Here is a 19,416-nt window from a genome sequence, read left to right on the forward strand (position 1 = left end):
ATGGCAAACAAGTCAATGAGTTTCTTTGCCAGCAGTGAGGATAGCAAAGGCTTCCAGGGCATGCAACCACACGAGGGGGAGGAGGTGGTCTGCAAATTTTAGCACAACTTCCATGTGCAGTGCAAACCTGCCACAGCGGCTCAGACTTAGGAGGTAAGAAGGCCCCGCACAAGGCAGCCTCCTCCCTTCCGCTTTCACGGCTGACTTGTTGCATGAGTTAGCGGTTGGTGGCAAACAGCAGAGGTGAACAGAGCTGTGGGAGACAGAGAACTTACAATGACCAACACAGCAGCACTCTCCTCACCGCTCAGAGGAGCGCCCACATTGCCCGCTGGGCTGTTGCTGTGTAAGCCACCACAACCTTGTTGGAATTCGGTGCACATGCAAACCGAGTTCTGGAGTGGCTTTTCCCTGACGGGGCCCAGGAAGGAAGCAAGGTGATGGGTTTCCAGGCAGACAAAACACACTCTGGGGACACAAGCCGGACGGGGGAGGTGACGAGGCTGCCGTAGCCAGGCGAGCAAGCGCCCCTGCTGCTGGAAAGAATGCAGAGGGCTGCTGGGACGCTGGGCTGTCCGAGCATTTAGCTGAAACCTGCTCCAGGTTCAACAAGCTGAAGGCCAGGCCAGAACTGGGAGCCAGGGCCCTGGGGCTGAGCAAGTGGACGCAGGGCCTGTGTACCATCCAAAAAGGCATCCTGGGGGGAGGAGCGGGCTCAAGGTCAAAGGGCCAAGTCACACAGTCAGCCTGGCTACATACTGGCTTTGAGCCATTTCCAGGGGCTAGAGGGAGAAATCATGCAGCCACGTTCCTGACATTGTCTTTTCCTGAAACAACTCATCACAGTACTCACTGAGACTCTCCAAATAAAATCAGGGGTGGGATGGTGTGCGGTGAGACCAGGGGTCCTCACTGCTCCCTGAGGAAGGGGAGTCCCTGCCTCCCCAGCAGACACCCCAGTGGGTCGGGAGTGAGCTCGCTTACAATGATGAATGGACACACAGCTTCAAATTAAGGACAGAGAATCTCCTATGCGATTCCCACAGTGACTAGCCTGAACAGAACCTGGCTTTCCCATGGGTTCACCTAATAATGATGCCCCAACATGTCACGTGGCCTCCCTGGAGTCATCGCTACCTTCATCTGACTCAGAGCATTCTGACATTTGCACCTCCTGGATGAAGAGCACAGTTTTCACACTGGGATTCTGCCCGGCTACACACACAGGCTGCTTGGGAGCAGGCCCGCCGACCTGCGGCTCATTGGAGTCACTACCTTGGCTTCTGCCACCAGTTTCGCTGGCATCTAGGGGCCCAAGAACCAGGATCCTTGAGTTTCCCAAGACCTCCCATGGGAGGTCACAGCTCACAAACCGCCTGCCCAGGCTGAAAGCCGAACGAACCCCCAGGAAAGCTGAGGCGGACAGACAGTCGCGGGCCGAGGGACTTACGTGTCTGCGGAGCGACGGTAATTCTCTGGACACTCGAAGGCCAGGCAGCGGAAGCCACCCTGGATGTTGAAGCAGGTCTCATTGATGGAGCAGTTGTGTATGCCGGTCACACACTCATCAATGTCTGTAAGAGACCCCAGGGCAACACAGTGAATGCTGAGTCCCCCCTCCAAGCAGTCCCCACCCACAGACAGGGGTGCTCGGACCTCCCACCAACCAGGACCCTGGGGGGTGGGGATTGGCCCATCCTTGCCCTCCCTTGGCTGCTCTCTGGGGGATGAGGGAGCCGGGGGGGTGGGGGCGGACACAGAGGACACTATGCCACTATGCCAGCTCTTTTGTTTATAGGACATTTATTTTTAGAGTACCATACTTATTATTCACAATCCCTGGAATGAACATAACAATAATCACAGCGAACACTCTCCTGACCCCCGAAATGCTTCCCAGGGTTCTCTTCATTCTCTAACAGCTTACTGAGGCAAGTACTGTTGTTCTTATTTTAGGGAGATATGGCCTAAGGTCAAGCATTTTGCGGAGCCGGGCTTTGAACACCGGCAGGCTGGTGTCAGGGTCTGTACCTAGCCAGCTAGCACCCCTCCACAGCCCTCCAGGCTCAGCACCCTCACCTCACGTGCCTTATTACATCCTAATGAGGAAAGAACAGGAATGAGGAGCCCCATGTTACAAATGAGGAAACTGAGGCCTAATGGGATTCTTGTTGTGCCTGGTGTCTGGGATTGATGATGTCTGGGCTGGACTCTAACATGGAGAGCTATCCCCCTTCCCACAACTCTCTGGAGCAGCCAAATGGTGGGATCCAGTGGACATCACCAAGCCAGGAGGCATCTCACAAGAGGGGCCGAATGCCTGACCTTGGTGGCAAAAATATCATTCCTAATCTCTAATGCCAGGCTCAGGAATGTGTTTTCCCTGCATCTGGCAGGACCCTGGGCTGCGGTAAGGGAGCCTGGCCAGGAGCCGGGAGTCATCTGCTCCATCAGAAATGTGAAACAGAGCATCTCACAGCCCAAGCCCTAGACCAGCTGAGCAGGATCCTCCCAGGAAACACAGAGCTGCTGCCTTGGATCAAAGTCACCTTCTTCAAGACCAGAAGTGACACCTGCAGAATCCAGAGCCTCTGGGTCACCAGCCCCGTGTAGGAGCTCATAAGGAAGGGGCTGGACAGACCCGACCTCTATGATTCAGCTTCTGGGGCTATTCCCGGAGGTGAGGCAATGTCTCCATTCCAGATCCTTCACTCACAAATACGTCATTGGCACCACCTCCCTCCGTGACCAAAAGGACGGTCACAGGACACAGGATGACTCCTAGAGTATATTAGATATGGGAGCCAAGAGGTCCCTCTCATTTAGCCCATGCTGGAGCCAACCCCCAGCCCCAGTGGGACTGTCAAGGCCCTAGAGACCCTGGAGTTGTCACACCTCCAGACCACACCCATCCCTCACTAGGGCGGAGATCAGCACCTTGGCCTCCCCCATCTGCTCACTGCCCCAGAATGCCTGGCAAGGTCTGGCCCAGGGCAAGGGTTTGTTGAATGAAAACTGGACAAACAGCATTATGCTGTAGAAGGGGGTCCTTGGGCACGGACTTCCCATTTCCTCCCTGGCGGACATCTTTCTAAAAGCTGTCAGCCCATTCCAGCCCCCTTGTGGCTGCTGAAGGCAGGGTGGGAAGGCTCAGAACCCGCGAAGGACTGTTGTGCGGGGGCGGGGGCAGGTGTGGGAGACCAGGGTACATGCAGACTCTGGGATACACCTTGGATGTGGAGGCCTCCCCTCCCCTTCTCGAGTGTACCCTGCCTGTGGGGTGGCCAAATCAGGGAAGCACGGCCTCCAGCTGGGGGCTGCCTGGCTTCAGCCTCCCAAACCTCAGAGCCCAGGTGTAGCCCAGTGCCCCTGGGAGTCCAGCATGCTCACCTTGGCAGTTGCGACCATTGGGGGCCAGCCTGTATCCAGACGAGGGACAGCTGCACTGGAAGCTTCCAGGGATGTTGATGCAGCGGTAGGAGCAGATGTGGCCCCCAGTAGGCAGGGCGCACTCGTCGATGTCTATGACAGCAAAGCCCACCCTTAGTGTCTCATGTGGCTTCGGGCCGGGCTATGTTCTCTAGGCTGGGGTCTGGGAGGGCAGTGTACAAGGCCAGCTGGACACAGGAGCCCTCAAAGTGCTGGGACTGGTGCAGCCTCAGAGATCATCACGTCAGAAGGGGACACTGCGACCCAGAGAGGGGAAGGACCTATCCTTGGGCCACTCAGTAAGTTCATGGTATGAGTGTACATGTGTGGGGAAGGAGGAAGAATGGGGAGCTGAGCCAATGGGGACAGGCCAAGGACTTCAGAAAGACGCCAGGACAAGTGCCCTGCAGGCGGCCAGGGTGTCCTAATGCTAATTATGATAAGTATTCTAATAAAAAATACCCCTCCCGGCCCTGGCCGGTTGGCTCAGTGATAGAGTGTCAGCCTGGAAGTCCCGGGTTCGATTCCCAGCCAGGGCACACAGGAGAAGCACACATCTGCTTCTCCACCCCTCCCCCTCTCCTTCCTCTCTGTCTCTCTCTTCCCCTCCCGCAGCCAAGGCTCCATTGGAGCAAAGATGGCCCCGGGCGCTGGGGATGGCTCTGTGGCCTCTGCCTCAGGCGCTAGACTGGCTCTGGTCACAACAGAGCAACGCTCCGGATGGGCAGAGCATCACCCCCTGGTGGGCATGCCGGGTGGATCCTGGTCAGGCGCATGCAGGAGTCTGTCTGACTGCCTCCCTGTTTCCAGCTTCAGAAAAATACAAAAAAGAAGAAAAAAAAATACCCCTGCATTAAGCACCTCCCTATGCCAGGTACTACATGAGGCACTCTGACTCATCACTGGGTTTCATCCTTGGACTACCTGTAGAATCTGGGTGAACTCCCTATGCTACAGATCAGGGCCCAGGCCGGGGAGGGGCTTCCAAAAGTCAGGGATGTGGGTGGCCCCTGAGCCCCCTCCTCACCCCTGGGCCACACATGACTGCCAAGTACTGTGCAGGTTCCGGCACACACAGTCATCTCCACCATTACGTGTTTATTAAAGGAAAATGTGGTGAGAGGCTTTGCTGCTTTGCAAACCTCACTCCCAAAGCTGGGTAAAGGATACACCAGTAAATCTCAGAGGGAAAAAGCAAACCACCTGCCAGCTTGATTTGCTGTCACGTAGAAAGGGCCGAAGGAAGCAGGCACCCTCACCTTCGCAGGTGATACCATCCACATCACTGAGCTGGTAGCCTCGGCGGCAGTAACACTGATAGGAGCCATAGACGTTGGCACACTCCTGGCTACAGGGGTTGCTGTTGCACTCATTCACATCTGAAAGAAAGAGTCCCCGGGTGTCACCGCTCAGAGCCATGACCCACTTCTCCAGTGGGGTCATGAGCACAGCACCTCCCTCAAGGTAACACCTATGCAGAAGCAGAGGGCCCAGAGGGCGGAGCTCCCAAAGGAAAAAGGCACTGTCCCCTCCACCCCCGCAGCTGACAGACCAGGATTCTTTGTTCCCACCATTGCCTACTCTAACTTGCACTGTCTTCCATCACAATGACAATAGCAGCCACTACCCTCAGCTCCTTCCAATGCGGTAGCCACCTGGGTACCAGAGTCTTGCTAGTCCTCAAATGGAAATCATCATGTCTTCCCTGCTTCATTCCCCAGACAACATCCTCTGCACTGAGTGAGGACTGCGTGACCCTGTTGACAGGCCAATAACTAAATACTCCAATGCTCAGAACTTAGCAGGCCACTCAGCAACTCTGGGCTCTCACTCATCTATTCCCTTTGCTTAGAGCAGGGATCAGCATACCTCCCATTCTTCACTTGTTTTTGTAAATAAAGTTTTATTGGCACACAGCCACACTCATTCATTTGCCACATCCTATAGCTACTTTTACCCTACAATGGCAGTTGGGTTGTTCCAACAGAGACTGTGGATGGCAAAACCTAAAATATTATGTGGCTTTTAGGAAGAAACCTTAGCCAACCTCTGCCTAGAACCGTGATGGCGAACCTTTTTATAAAAACCACCCACTTTTGCAGTGTTGGTCAACCTGGTCCCTCTACCCACTAGTGGGCGGTCCAGCTTTCATGGTGGGCCAATCGTGGCACCATTTGGTTGCTCCTACCACCCACCATGAAAGCTGGAATGCCCACTAGTGGGTAGAGAGACCAGGTTGACCAACACTGCAAAAGTGGGCGGTTTTTATAAAAAGGTTCGCCATCACGGACCTAGAACTTTCCTCTCACATTGATTTACTGCTCATTCTTAGCCGGGTGGGAGAGGTAAGCAGCTGAGAACGCCCATTAGCCTTTCTCCCTGTGTCACCCCTGTGGCCCCCACACCCCTGGCCTGGCTGCACCTGGTCACATGTTCACCAGCTCACCTCTGCCCAGTATGGTTCTTCATCCCGTCCTAGAGGTACTCTCTGAAGGCAGGAACATGTGCTTACTACACACCTGGGTGGGGAAGCTTTGTAAATGCTTAGCGGAATCTATGGCAAGGCAGGCAGGCCCTGGTTTTGTGTCCACAATATTGCCCACTAACACAGACATGAATGTCTACTTCAGGGTGACAAGGGACAGCACAAGCCAGGAACAATAACAACAACGATGCTCGCTGTCTCCATGTGGTCAGCATTTCACCTCACTCTGGGCGTGGGATAGCTTTTGAGCTGCTTCACCTTGTCTCATCCTATGACCCCTACAAGGTGGGTCCTAATGTACCCGTTGTATAGATGAGAACACAGAGATTTGGAAATGCCGAGTTACTTCTTCAAGACCATATATGTGGCAGAGCTGGGATTTAGACCCAGGCCCAAAGACGCCCAGATGTGAATCTGGTTCCTAGCCAATATACGAGTTGGGTCTGGTTTTGGGGGACAGATCCCAGAATCTCGGGGAAGCCCCAGCCCTGGGAGCCCATCACACTGTCTCTCCTCCATTCTGAGAGTTACATACGCTGGGGCACATTCTGGCAGAGCAGACCTTTGTGATCACATTCTTATTTTCAGACCTGCCATGTCCAAGTCCGGCTCCACCAGCTGCCCCTGGGCACTGCACTGCACAGAACAGGGCTTGATGGCCAATGTGGGGGGTCGCCAGGGGCTGGCAAAGGTCTTAATTTCTGCTGACCTCAGACCTGATCCCCACAGAAGACATGACATTGGCTGAGCCCTGTGTTTAATACACTGATCATCACCTCATCTCTATCCACCCATTGGGGAGAACAGTGTTATCTGAGAACCCAAGATTCTCAGCACCAATGAGTCTATCCAACCCCACCCCACACACTAAGAGAGCTGAGCAGTTAGCATGGCTTCTATTGGCCTAAGACCACGTCCCTAAAATGACACCCCCTTAGGCTCCTTAAAAGGCCTGCCTGAGTGAGAACCCTCAACAATACCAAAGGAACCTTGTGTGTTCCTGACTACAGGCCCTCACTTCCCCCTTTTTCTTAACAGCATTACCTTTTAGAAACTTGCGAATGTGAGTCTTTTCTCTGTACTGTGAGATGTACCTTCTCATGGATGGGAACCATGTCTTTGAAATGTGCTCCTCTCATCTCAGAGGCAGGAAGGAGCCAGTGAGCAGACACAGTCGGCCTAACTGCATGGACTAACCCCCTTAACATCCTTCAGTGCTTTTCCTGAACCCACCCCAGCATTTAAAAAGCACCCCCCCCACACACACACACACATACCTTCAGTTTTGGTGGAGCTGGGACCAATGTACACTGAGGTCTCTCCCCAGCTGCACTAGTCTAAATAAAATCTGTCCAGCTTTGGATTCTCTTTGACATATTAATCCTCTTTCCCCCTGGAGGCCACCAAGGCCGGTGAAGTTAGCCACTCCCCAAGGTCACATGAATAGGTGGTGGCTCTGAAGCCCTAGACCCCACTCTCAGCCATGTTCTAGCTGGCCTGTTGATCCCCTGCAGCCTTGGCAAGCAGGTGTGATCAGGGTGCAGGAGAACCCAGGCAGGCAGTTGCCTCTGACCACAAACATTTATATTGCTTTTAATAGGCATTTCCTCCGCTAATGTGTCATTTAATATGTGCTCGGACAACAAATGTGGGCCAGCCCCACATGGCCTACCCTGGCCCCGGCCCCAGCCCCCTCACCTTCACAGGACCGGCCATCGGCTGCGAGCCGGAAGCCCACGGAGCAGCTGCAGTGGTAGGAGCCCAGCGTGTTCTCACATTTGTGGCCACACAGGCGCCCGGGGTAGCGCCGGCACTCATTGATGTCTAAAACAGAGAGGGCGGGCAGTTCAGGGGCCACGATCTCCCTTGGCAGTGCCACCTCTAACTCTCTCCACCAAGTCCTTCAGCCTCATTTTTCAGAGGATAGAGGCAAAATGACTTGTCTTCAAAAGAGGGCAAGTCAGCAGCAAGCTAGGGCCATAGGGGGGCCTGCCCACCCACTGGGCCCAGCCCCTGCTCCTTCCATGACAGCATTTCTGGGTGTGTGCCCACCCAAGTTCTCCACCCCAGGCCCCCAAGGGAGGGTCCATGAGCTCTAAGGTGACCTGAAGGTGGGTGGGGCAGGTGCTAGCCTCCCCTGAGCACCCTGGTTTGGTGATGGCAGGTTCTAGCCAGTAGGGCCTGTCCCTGCTTCTGGTGGCCAGGTCACCATACCATCTTGCTGCCCTGGGCTACGTGCACAGCGCAGGGCCCTGTGGCCTGCAGGTCGGCAGCAAATCTCTGGGAAATCACTAATCTTTGGGCACTTTGTAGAGTGGGCTAGAGTCTCACAAACACTCAGAGGTCTGAAGTGACACATGGGGGACGTTGGCTCAGGCCCAGGAGGGCGGCCGCAGAACTGGAGTTGGAATGGGCCCTTGACTCAGGGTCTTTCTAGAGGCTGCTTGCTCTTGAAGTTTCCTGAGGTGAGAAGCAGACCATGGTCACTTCAGGAAACAAAGGGCTGGTTCTCTTTGGTGCTACCTGGCCGGGCCCCCCAAAGCTTATGGGGACACCCACGTACCCACACATGTCCTGCTGATGCCATCGAAATAGTAACCAGCTTTGCACTCGCAGCGGAAGCTTCCAGGGGAGTTCACACAGAGGTGCCCTGGCCCACAGGGCTCAGAGGGTGGTGAACACTCATCCATATCTTGCAAAAGAGAAAGATACGTTGAAAGATCTTTAGCGTGTGTATATGTATGAGTGTGTATGTGCGTATTTTCCCAAGATGATCAGGAAGGAAGGTGCAAACTGAAATGTATAAAGTAGCATCATTTACACTTCAACACAATTTCACGGAATACCTACTACGTGTGGGGCCCATACTGGGGAGACAGCTGACCCTTACCCTCAGGGGACTCCTACTCTGGCCAACCAGCAATGACCTTAGTTAAGGTAGAAAGTGCCCAGAGACCAGGGGAAGACGCTGAGGAAGTGCTCTGGGAGTGACAGGGAAAAAGATCCCTGTCGGCTGGCAGGGACCTGGGTCCCAGACCCAAGGGCACGTAGGAACAGGTGGGCAGAGGGGATGGTCAAGAGGAAAGAGTAGCAAGACCTATTTCATCTGAAGTATACAGTTTGTGAAGCTGGGACCAGCTCAGGGTGACTGAATTGTAAGCAGGGGCCATCTGTCCTTTCTCTGTCACCAATAGGGGCTGTGGACACACTCTGTCACCAGGCGGACAGGTGGACAGGCAGACACTGTTTCCCTTTGGGCAATCTACTCTCCACTTCCAGGGGAGAAAGGGTTGTGCTGGGAGCAGAGAGGAAAGTCCATCTCAGATTAGTTTTCTTCTATAATACCAACCGACACAGCGGGTGCCCTCCTCATTGAGATGGTAGCCACGGCCACAGTTGGGCACATTCTTCTGGCATGTATAGGAGCCCTCCGTGTTGATGCACGTGTGCCCGACAGGGCACGTAGGACTGATACTCAAACACTCATTGATATCTACAGAGAGAGAAACAGAGACATAGTGGTCAAACATAGAGTGCTTCCAAACCCAACAACTGGATTGCCAAAGAAACACCATTTTCATTCTCTTCATTAAAAAAAAAAATTTGTTTTAATGTATTGATTTGAGAAAGAGAGAGTGAGAACAATTTGTTGTTCCACTTATTTAAGTATTCATTGGTTGATTCATGTATGTGCCTCTAACTGGGAATTGAACCAGCAACTATGGTATATCAGGACAACGCTTGAACCAACTAAGCTACCCTGGCCAGGGCTCCCTCCTTTTTGCCAAACCACAAAGAGAGGTACAGCCTGAACCACACAGCAGCCCCCACTGGCTCCCAGATTTCACCGGCACACGCCATCTTAAACACCAACCACCTTCCTAGTCCGTCTTCCAGCTTCTAAACTTTCAACACCTTCACTTTCCACAGCACCGAACCCGAAGCTGCTTTTGGCCCTTCCACAATGAAGTCCCCTCTGAATCCCACATGGTGGGCTTGGCCACTTGGGTGCCATCCTGTATTCACACACTCTACCCAGGAAACCGAGCATCTTCCCTGAGTGGGGTGCGGGGCTAAGGGAGACAGAGGTGTTGTCCCCATGTTGCCAGCATTCTTGCCTCAGCGAGGCTCTGGGATCCTCTGGTGACGAGCCTGGCCCCTGCACCTCCCAGTCACTCTGGCCAGCCTCTCCCACAGCCTAGGCTCCAGCCCCAACAGCACACCTCTAGCGCCTGGATAGGGCACTCAGGTACCACTTCCGTGCCTTTATGCACATGGTCCTCGCCTAGGAAGCCATCTCCCTCATCTGCCTGGTAAACAGCCTCTTTTAATGCCCAGCTTAGTGCCACCTCCTCAGAGACATCTCCTGCTTGTCCCAACCTGGGCTCCTTGGGGCCTGTGCTGACTTGGCCCTGGCAGGAACGGGTCTATTTCCCTGACTGGACATGCCGCTGACACAGGGACTGTGGGAACTCACCTATAATGAACACACACCTAACAAGTGTGCATCAGTAAACCAACAAGGAACCCTGGGTCACACGTCTGCTCACTCCTCACATGCAAATCAGAACGAGATTGTACAAACTGGACTTTCTACTGATTTGTCTTCTAAAAGGACCTAAGTTTGTAAGAGTCACCCATTCAGACAGATACTTGGTGGCAAAGAGAAGAAAGTGATGGCGGAAGACCCCTGAGACAAAGAATAAGGGATCAGCTGTACTTCCCACCCCCAGCCATGCCCACCCTCCTCAGAGAAATCCGCCCAGCCCCACCCTCCACTGGAATCGACCTGCTTACAACGGCCTAGCACTTCACAGTTTACAGAAGCCTTTACATCCATTACTGCTCTCAACCAGCACAGCTAGTCTGCAAAGAGGCAGGACCGGAATTGTTATCTGCGTTGTATAAACAGGGAACTTCCTGGCTCAAGGTTGGAGTCAGGGGTCCAAGCAGTTCTGGGACCAGAGTCTCCTGCCTCCCACCCTGTATTGTAAACAGTTTATTAGAGCACAGCCCCCTCTTTTATGTGTTGTGTAAGGCAGCTTTCAGAGCTGCAGCCAGAGATCCCACAGCAAGCGAAGCTGACATTTACTATCTAGCCCTTCACAGAAAAAGCTTGCGGGCCTCTGTCCAGTGTCAAGGATAAATGCAGGCTTACCAATATCACTCCCTCCCCTCTAAGCCTTGAGCTCTCTATTAAGATCTACAGTTCCCAAACTCTGTGCCATGGAATGCTGGTGCCTGGAGGGACAGCATGTACCCTGGAGAGGGGGGTCCCCCAGCCTGTGAGCTTCATGAGATAAGGACCAGGCAGGTGATCAACAAGCGAAGGAAGGAAGGAATGAATGAACAGGAGAGTGAACAAATAAAGAACAAATAAATAGAAAAGATCTGAAGCGCTTGGGAACACATCACACAGATTCTCTCTCAGGGGCTCCCATGGGAAAGCCCTGAAAATCCCAGCGGTAATGGGCCTGTTCACTTTGTTTAACACAATGACCATGGGGCCATTTACTGCCCGGGATCCATGTGGAGCAGTGCGTGGGAAGCCTGCACTGGCCCATTACCTCATCCTTGCTCGCTAAACAGAAAGGAAGACGGTGAGCATGTGGAGGGGACTGGAAGGAAAAAGAAACCTGAGTCTCAAGGCCCTCAGCAACCGAGCCTCCAGGTCCTAGAACCTTATGTGTTTAATAACAGAGATCGAGGCCTCTGCTTTCTAGGAGCCTGATCTACCCTTCACACCGGCCCCTCTACCTCCAGGCAGAGCTCTGCAGCTACAGGGCTGTCTACAGCTGTGTGGCCAGAGGAGCATCCAGTGGGCTGGTGGGGCCCCAAGGATGCTTCCGGGGGCTCTGGAAAGATGCATTCTGATCTATACATGATCTATACGTGCCCACCATTGATCACGCTGAACTGGGGGAGTGAGCGTGCCATCTGCAGAGGTGTGCAAGCAGAAGACCCACACAGAGGGCTCATGCAGAGGAGGGGAGCTGCCCTCTCCTGAAACAGTCATTCTGTCTTGCTGCACTTCCTCCTTGTAAAGAATTATTTTGGATAATGCAGTCATTTTTTTTTAAGATGACATAAAGGTCCTGACATAAAATGATATCCAAATACATTGTTAAGTGGGGAAAGCAAGTTCAGCCCATTTTCATAAAAATTTCAAGGAAGTAGGAGCCCAGAGAACACACAGATGCCACTGAGCAGGGAAGAAGCTTTTTCTTTTCTGCACTTGGGTTTTATTTGCTTTTTGCTACATAGAAATAAATGCATGTAACTTTTGAAATAAAAATAGTAATTTTAAAAAGAGCCCTGAACTTGGCAAGGGTTATGTGCCCACAAAAAGAGTACTCTTCCCTTGCCCAGGGCTGAGATGAGGCTGCCCTGGAAAGCTAACATTTGGCTTTGAAGCCCCCACATTATATATAACCAGGTACTGGTGGGCTAGATCTTGCCCATGTCCAGGGCCTGGACTCCTGCGAGGTTTTACCCCACTCGCCCAGGCTCTCCCACATTCAGGGGAGGACACTGAGGGGACTGTCCCTTCCTGCTGCTCTTGTGCCTCCCCCTGGACAGTACTGAAACCTGTAGAGAAAACCAGGGCTAAGCTGAGACTTGGAAATATCCCTGCTTTGTGGAAATTGGGCTGGCTTTGCCATGAGTCAAGGTTTCCATCCCCAGCAGATGCCAGACTTCTCTAGAGTCCCCTGGAAGCCCATAGCAAGTCTGGGCAGGAGCCTCCTCCCTGCTGGCCCTGGGAGAGGGGGAGCCCCCTGCTCACTGGCCTCTCACTCAGTGATGACAGTTGGGCTGGCTTGGGGCCAATGCAGCTGGAGTGAGGCCCCCATAGGACGGAAGGGTGCTTTAGAAACGAAGACTGGAGCTTGGTTCAGGTAAGGCTCCTTTCCTAAGGGATTGCTATTCTATTTGTCTTTAAATACCCTGGGTTGGTTAAACAAGAAGGGTTTTCAATGCAAATTACCATCTCAAAATCAAAACCAATATAGGTTTATCTGCGAGAGGGTGAGATAGATGTCAGACAAAAACTGCGCCTCCTTGCTCAGGGGCTACTGGGGCAGCCCTGGGGAGGATAGGTTGTGACTAGCAGCATCTGTAACTCCAACCAGGGGAGAAGTCATTCTGACTCAAAAGCAGGACCCAGAAGCTTCTGCGGAGCAGAAGGCAAGAGCAGGCCAGCAGACCTGGACTCAAATGCCAACAGTGACTAAGCCATGTGGCCGACCTGGGTGACTGCAGGAGAAAGGACAGTCATCTCTTGTTTCCAGAACCAGAGGCTCCTGCCTCCTCTCCCCAACCCCCATGGCTTCTCCAGCTTGACCATTTGCACTCACACCTCCTATGTGCACTAAATTCACATGGGATCGTCTTTCATTTTCTACTGGTTTTTCTCTAACAGCAACACAGTATCTTTCTATTGTGAAATATAGCAACAAAACATTTGCCATTTTAACTGTTTACAAGCATACAGAGGAGTGGCGTGAAGGACATCAACACTTGTACAACCGTCACCACCATCCATCCTCAGAACTTTTCCATCTTCTCCAACTGAAACTCTGTGCCCTTGAATATGAAATCCCCATCTCCCACCAGCTCTCCCTGGAAACCACCATTCTACTCTGTGTCTATAAATTTGACTAGTAATACAGATTATTTTTTAAAATATACCAGACCCTCCGCAATCACCTCGATCAAGCCTTGCTTCAAGCCCACAATTCCGATACTATGATTAGTCCCATTTCACAGAGAAGGAAATTGAGGGTCAGAGGAAGTACACAAATCACCTTAGGTCCCTTAGTTCAAACCAAGTGTCCGACTCCAAAACCCAAACTCTTTGGTCTCAACCAGGGGGTTGCTACACTACAATAGAGCCCTGGGGCAAAATCCAGCAAGCCTACGGTTTGTGTAAATAAAGTTTTACGGAGACACAGCCCTGCCCATTTGTTGACATATCTGTGGCTGCTTTCAATCCTGCAACAGCAGAGCAGAACGGTTACAACAGAGACCATCCAGGTCACAATGCCTAAACATGTTTATGATCCAGCCCTTTATAAGAAAAAGCTGGGTTAGACCCCTCTGTTCTACACGACGAGCCCTCACATTCCAGAGGGGCCCATCGCCAAGCGTTCACCCGGTCTGGTGGACCCCGGCAGCCTGGCGGCGGTGTCTTACCAATACAGTTGCCTAGAGCATCTTGTATAAAGCCGCTCTTGCATTGTAGCTTGGGTCTGCAGCGGAAGGATCCCAGAGTATTCTGACAGATAAAATCGGGGAGGCAGTTATGAATACCACTGTCACACTCGTCAATATCTGGTACATCATAAAAAAAGGAAATGGTTAGCAAGAGTCCTGCCAGAAGCATCTTACAACACTTTAAAATCACAAGAAAGGTTTTTTTTAATGCCCATTACTCAGACTATAACCCAAAACATTTCAATAGGGCAATAGGGAGGTCACATACAAAAAAGGGTCTGAGTTAGCCAAGCTGTGCTTGCATGACTGAAGACTTAAAATGCTTCTCCCCCCAAGCCTCTCATGAGACAAACTTTCTGTTATATAATAAATAACCCAGGCATTTTTCTGGCAATATGTGTTTTTTTGGGGGTCTTTTTTTTTTTTTTTCATTTCAGGCTATACACATGTTCTGATTAGACCATAAAGCAATGATCTTAGCAGCAATAAACACTGTCTCTATAAACTCATTCATTCCGAAGTTGTCACAATATTACTAATATGAACAACCAGTGATTGTCATGATCTGAGTGTTGGCTGCCCTTCCCCTGAAGTTCATGGCTGTCAAATGTTCAAAAGTGTGTACTCAAAGCTGGCCAGGCCCCTGGGTTCTCAGGGTCCAAACCACCCAACGTGTCCACAGAGGTGGAGTGGGCTGAACTTGCCTAAAGCCCTCAGACGTCAGGAGGGTGTGCCTTGCTTTTGAGCTATGCTCATAATTCAACCAACATTTTTACACAAGCGGTTTGTTGTCTGAAGGGCTGGAATCCCTCAGCACAAAACTATGTTCTAATAGAGCCTCATCAAAGCCTTATCTGCCAAATAACATCTATGGCTTGGCGAGGGAAGGCCGGCAGCCAGAAATGTCATGTTTTTACTCAGTGGAAGGGTGCTTTGAACTTCAAGGAAGCCTGGAATCAGATGGAAGGCAGCTGTTGTGCAATATATATATATATAAATTTTTTTTGGAACAAGCACACGTATGTGAGCACCTGAAATTCACCCCCGGCCTTGTTTTTAAATGATCATACTCTGAGCCTTTTCAGAACACCAAATATGGCATTGCCATTAAATAAGGTAAGCCCACAAGGGGGTACCGCAGCACCACAGAGCCCAGCCCAGCCCCAGGGACCCCAAGGCTGCCTTTCCCATCATATCTACTCCTGGGGAGGTGAGAGTTTCTGACTTGGACCATGTTATACCTTTGCAGTCATTGTGCTCCGTAAGCTCATAGCCAGTCCCGCAGCTGCTGTCTCTCTGGCAGCGGAAAGAGCCCACAGTATTGATGCAGGACTCTCCGAGCCGGCAGTTGTGGCTGCCCGTGATGCACTCATTGACATCTAGGAGAGACGGACCGACGCAAAAGTCACCAGACGCAAAAGTCACCAGCAGAAACGATGCTTTATCAGCAGGAATGTCCCAGAGGGCAGAGCGGATCGGTTCCCTGCACCCAGCACGTCCCCGTGCACGGCATTACAGATTCAGGCTGTGTGCTGGACTGGAGTTCTGGGCACTTGCCAAGGAACCAAAGCAATGGTTTTTCTCCCCCAATTAGTTTCAGATCAACTGCTCCTTCGAGCTCCTGCTAAGCAAAGAGTCAGGCCAGACTGGAGTCCTGTGATCTTGAAGAATCCTCTAAAGCAGGGGTCCCCAAACTTTTTACACAGGGGGCCAGTTCACTGTCCCTCAGACCATTGGAGGGCCGGACTATAAAAAAAAACTATGAACAAATCCCTATGCACACTGCATATATCTTATTTTAAAGTAAAAAAACAAAACGGGAACAAATACAACATTTAAAATAAAGAACAAGTAAATTTAAATCAACAAACTGACCAGTATTTCAATGGGAACTATGCTCCTCTCACTGACCACCAATGAAAGAGGTGCTCCTTCTGGAAGTGCAGCGGGGGCCGGATAAATGGCCTCAGGGGGCCGCATGCGGGCCCCAAAGTTTGAGGACCCCTGCTCTAAAGGGTTATCACTTCCTCCATCTCCCCATCTCATGAAAAGGGTGGAGGAAGGCTGCAGACATGCCCAGGGCCTCTCAGCAGGTCCTGATTCACAGCCCAGTCAGACCCCCAGCCCCCACCCTCATTCCTAACATGATGTTCATATTCTCCTGAATGAAACCACATGGTACAAACTCCAAGGAATGTTCAAAAGCCAGTCCTAGGTTGTTGACCTATGCACAGGGGGCCCTGAGTTGTGCAAGTGAGACCTGCCCAGATGTCAGGTAGAGGCAGAGGCTCCTGAGTGCAGTGACCTGCTGTCCCGCTGTCCCTGGAGCACAGTAACTTTACCTTCACAGGAGACGCCGTCAGGCAGCAGCTGGTAGCCCACAAAGCAGGAGCAGATGACCTCCTCACCAGTGTCTCTGCACTGCTGTTTGCAGGGTCCGCCACCTGCAGATGCAGCACATGTGAGCCGGGGCCCAGACGCACAGCAGACCTTGTGCTTTTCCAGCTCTGCCTGGACTAGGCCCAAGAGAATGCCCGCAGGGATGACCGACACAGAAGGGCAGGCTGCGCAGGCTGGAGCCCACCATGCCCCTCCCTTCCTGGAAGACCCTAACAACTGCAGCTCCAGGTCCCAGCCCTGGTCTGACAAATTGGGCAGCATGCAGGGTGGACTCTGTCACTGTAGTGGAGCTGGAAGGGGCAAAGCAGATGAGTGTGACTACTACTGGGCACAGACATTGAGGGACCAGGCCACATAAGAAGGCAGGGCTCTGGAGAAGCCCCTTCTGTCCCCTACATCTATCTCAGCTCCAGCGGGCCACCCACTCACCCAGCTCCCTGAGCAGCCCTGACCAACCCTCCTGCACAGCAGCCAGCCTGATGCTCAAAGAGCAAATCTCACAGGGACAAACCTCTACCAGGTAAAGATCCTACTAGATACAGTTTGATTGCTCTCCAGCACCTGTGGGACCCCGCCTACTTCTCCAGCCTCTTCCCCCACCTGTCTTCACTCTGGGTGCCCCAAGTTCCCACGCAATGTTAACTTCCCAGCTAACCGATCCTTTCCCACTGCAAACCAGCGGTCCCCTCACCCAGGAAGACGGTCTCATACCCTGCCCCCAGAGCAGATTATGAGGCTTTCTGGTGCTGGATCCTCCTCACACCTGCGCCTCTATGCTGACTGTTACTGTGCACTGACCACATCATTTGCTCTCTAATTAACATCCCAACTACAGAGCAAGCTGCTGAATGAATCTGTAGAGTAGACATGCCAGAACGTTTCATGAAAGGGAGAGAAACCTTTATTTTATGAAGAAACAATCCTGCAATGCCCTACTAACTCGAAATTTGCAAATGTCTACACTGGGAGTCAAATGAAAGGAGTGGATGATGGCACAGTGGGGAGGCTCCAGGGAGCAAGGTCAAATAGCACTCGCCCCTCCCTTGACAGGCTCCCAGTCTTGGGGGAAGCTGTGTTCATTATTCACAGGCTGGGAGCTGGGTCAGGTTCAGGTGGACATGGGGGGGGGGGGGATATCATTTAACACCAGCTTCCAATGCGCTCCTTCTCTAAGCCCACCCTCCGCCTTCCTCGCCCACTTTGCCCCAGTGAAGAGGAGAGGGAAGGGAAGGAGCCCAGGAGTGCAGAGAGCACAGACAGTGACTTACAGTAGACTCCCAGCTAAAGGGCAGTTCCCAGGTGAACCAGAGCACTGCCTAAGGTCAAGCTCCGAAGGAGATTAGCACTGACTTTTCTTTGTTAACTACAAAACAGCCCTGGAGGAACCAGAGGCTCACCTCGGCAGCGGTCATTCAGGTACGGGTCCTCCTGCTCCTCCTCCATCTTGGAAATCTTAGCTAAGGGGCAAGACAGGCAAAGACACATTTATCCACATGCAGCATCCCATCTTCTCTGAGAAGACACCAAATAGTCTGTTGTCCACTTGTATAACTTTCCTACAGTATTCATTATATCCTTTTGAAAAAGAGAATGACACTCATAAATGTAGTTAAATCTCCAAAAGATCTGTTATCACGGAAGCAGCATTGGCCCAGGGGCCTGGAATCATCCACATAATGTGGAGTGCTGTTACATTGTCCAAATGACTTGAATATTTCAGCAAAGGGAGTCACAGCCCCACTGTAAATCAAGTCACACCCTCCAAACCTGCAGCAATGCACCGGATGAAAGCTTGTTGTTATGGGTTGAATTGCATCCCCCTGGCCCCCAGGAGATGCTGAAACCCTATACCCCAGCACCTGTGAATGGACCTTACTGGAGAAGGGTCTTTGCAGAGGATAAAGTGCCTCTTATCCTGAGATCATCCCAAATTCAATGACTGCGGCCTTATAAATATGGGCAATTTGGATACAACAACAGACACACAGACTATGAGATAATAAATGTCTTAAGCCCCCAGTCTGTGGTATTTTAGTACAGCAGTCCCAGAAAAGAAATACACTTAATTTAGTAGGGTGATACTCCCCTAGTAGGTCTGGTGTAAGAGAAACAGATTAGTCCTTGTAACTTGGGCAGACATAGGCAAGGGTGGAAGACTCTCTAGGAGTACTTGAAAATCAAGTCATCTGATGTTGAGGACCCTTCCATCAGACAAAATGACAGTAATCAAAAATCATTCATGATTCAGTAGCAATTAACAACTATGCTGGGTTGCAGCAAAGTGTAGATCAAAAGAGACATAGAAAAAAGACTTCAAGGAAATGTGGCCTCCACAGAAACAGTATCTATCTATCTCCACAGTGGGTTTCCTCTTCCTTCTACCTTTCTATATCTTCTAAACGCCCACAATGAGCATACATACATGCACACCACTAACCACCGTTAAGAAGAAACATGTAATTCTGCTATAAAATTCAATGTAACAGAACTTACACATTCTAACTATACACAAGGCATTCTTTCTCAGGCATTATCTCTACATAATTCAAAGAACTTTTCACATGTGGAAGAACCAAGCAAAAGACCTATAAGGTGTAATCATAAAGCTAAGGCACCTTCACTCAGGGTATTAATTTAGGGACATTTTGTTCACTTGATGCCTTTAATCCCAACAAAGACCAAGTCCCGCCCATGTGCCAGGCACAGGCCAGGGTGTCCAGACCCCATCCTCCAAAGGGCTCTTTTGGATGTGAGGGTGATCTGGCTGCGACATCTGTCACCCCATTGATCGCCAGGGTTGATTCGGCTGATCTGGCTGGCTAGGCGGGTGTCCCCTTCCTCCCTCACCGCTCCATGTGCGTCCCTCCCGAAGCTGCACGCTCAGTCGA

The 19,416-nt window shown here is 51.7% G+C and overlaps 1 protein-coding gene across 2 annotated transcripts in view; it reads right to left on the reverse strand.

Moving 5' to 3' along the window:
* The window catches only part of FBLN1 (fibulin 1), an 80,278-nt gene that overhangs the window by 37,577 nt on the left and 23,285 nt on the right, over positions 1 to 19,416 (reverse strand). For both annotated transcript variants that reach the window (XM_066255515.1, XM_066255519.1), the window contains exons 5-14: positions 17,926 to 17,985; positions 16,471 to 16,572; positions 15,370 to 15,507; positions 14,108 to 14,245; positions 9,264 to 9,407; positions 8,478 to 8,606; positions 7,613 to 7,738; positions 4,689 to 4,808; positions 3,391 to 3,522; positions 1,451 to 1,574 (exon numbers count right to left, since the gene is read on the reverse strand). In XM_066255515.1, coding sequence (XP_066111612.1) covers positions 1,451 to 1,574; positions 3,391 to 3,522; positions 4,689 to 4,808; positions 7,613 to 7,738; positions 8,478 to 8,606; positions 9,264 to 9,407; positions 14,108 to 14,245; positions 15,370 to 15,507; positions 16,471 to 16,572; positions 17,926 to 17,985 — 1,213 coding nt within the window. The remainder of the gene's footprint in view (positions 1 to 1,450; positions 1,575 to 3,390; positions 3,523 to 4,688; positions 4,809 to 7,612; positions 7,739 to 8,477; positions 8,607 to 9,263; positions 9,408 to 14,107; positions 14,246 to 15,369; positions 15,508 to 16,470; positions 16,573 to 17,925; positions 17,986 to 19,416) is intronic.

This window comes from Saccopteryx bilineata, chromosome 1 (genome assembly GCF_036850765.1).
Source record: "Saccopteryx bilineata isolate mSacBil1 chromosome 1, mSacBil1_pri_phased_curated, whole genome shotgun sequence".
Classification (NCBI taxonomy): domain Eukaryota; kingdom Metazoa; phylum Chordata; class Mammalia; order Chiroptera; family Emballonuridae; genus Saccopteryx; species Saccopteryx bilineata.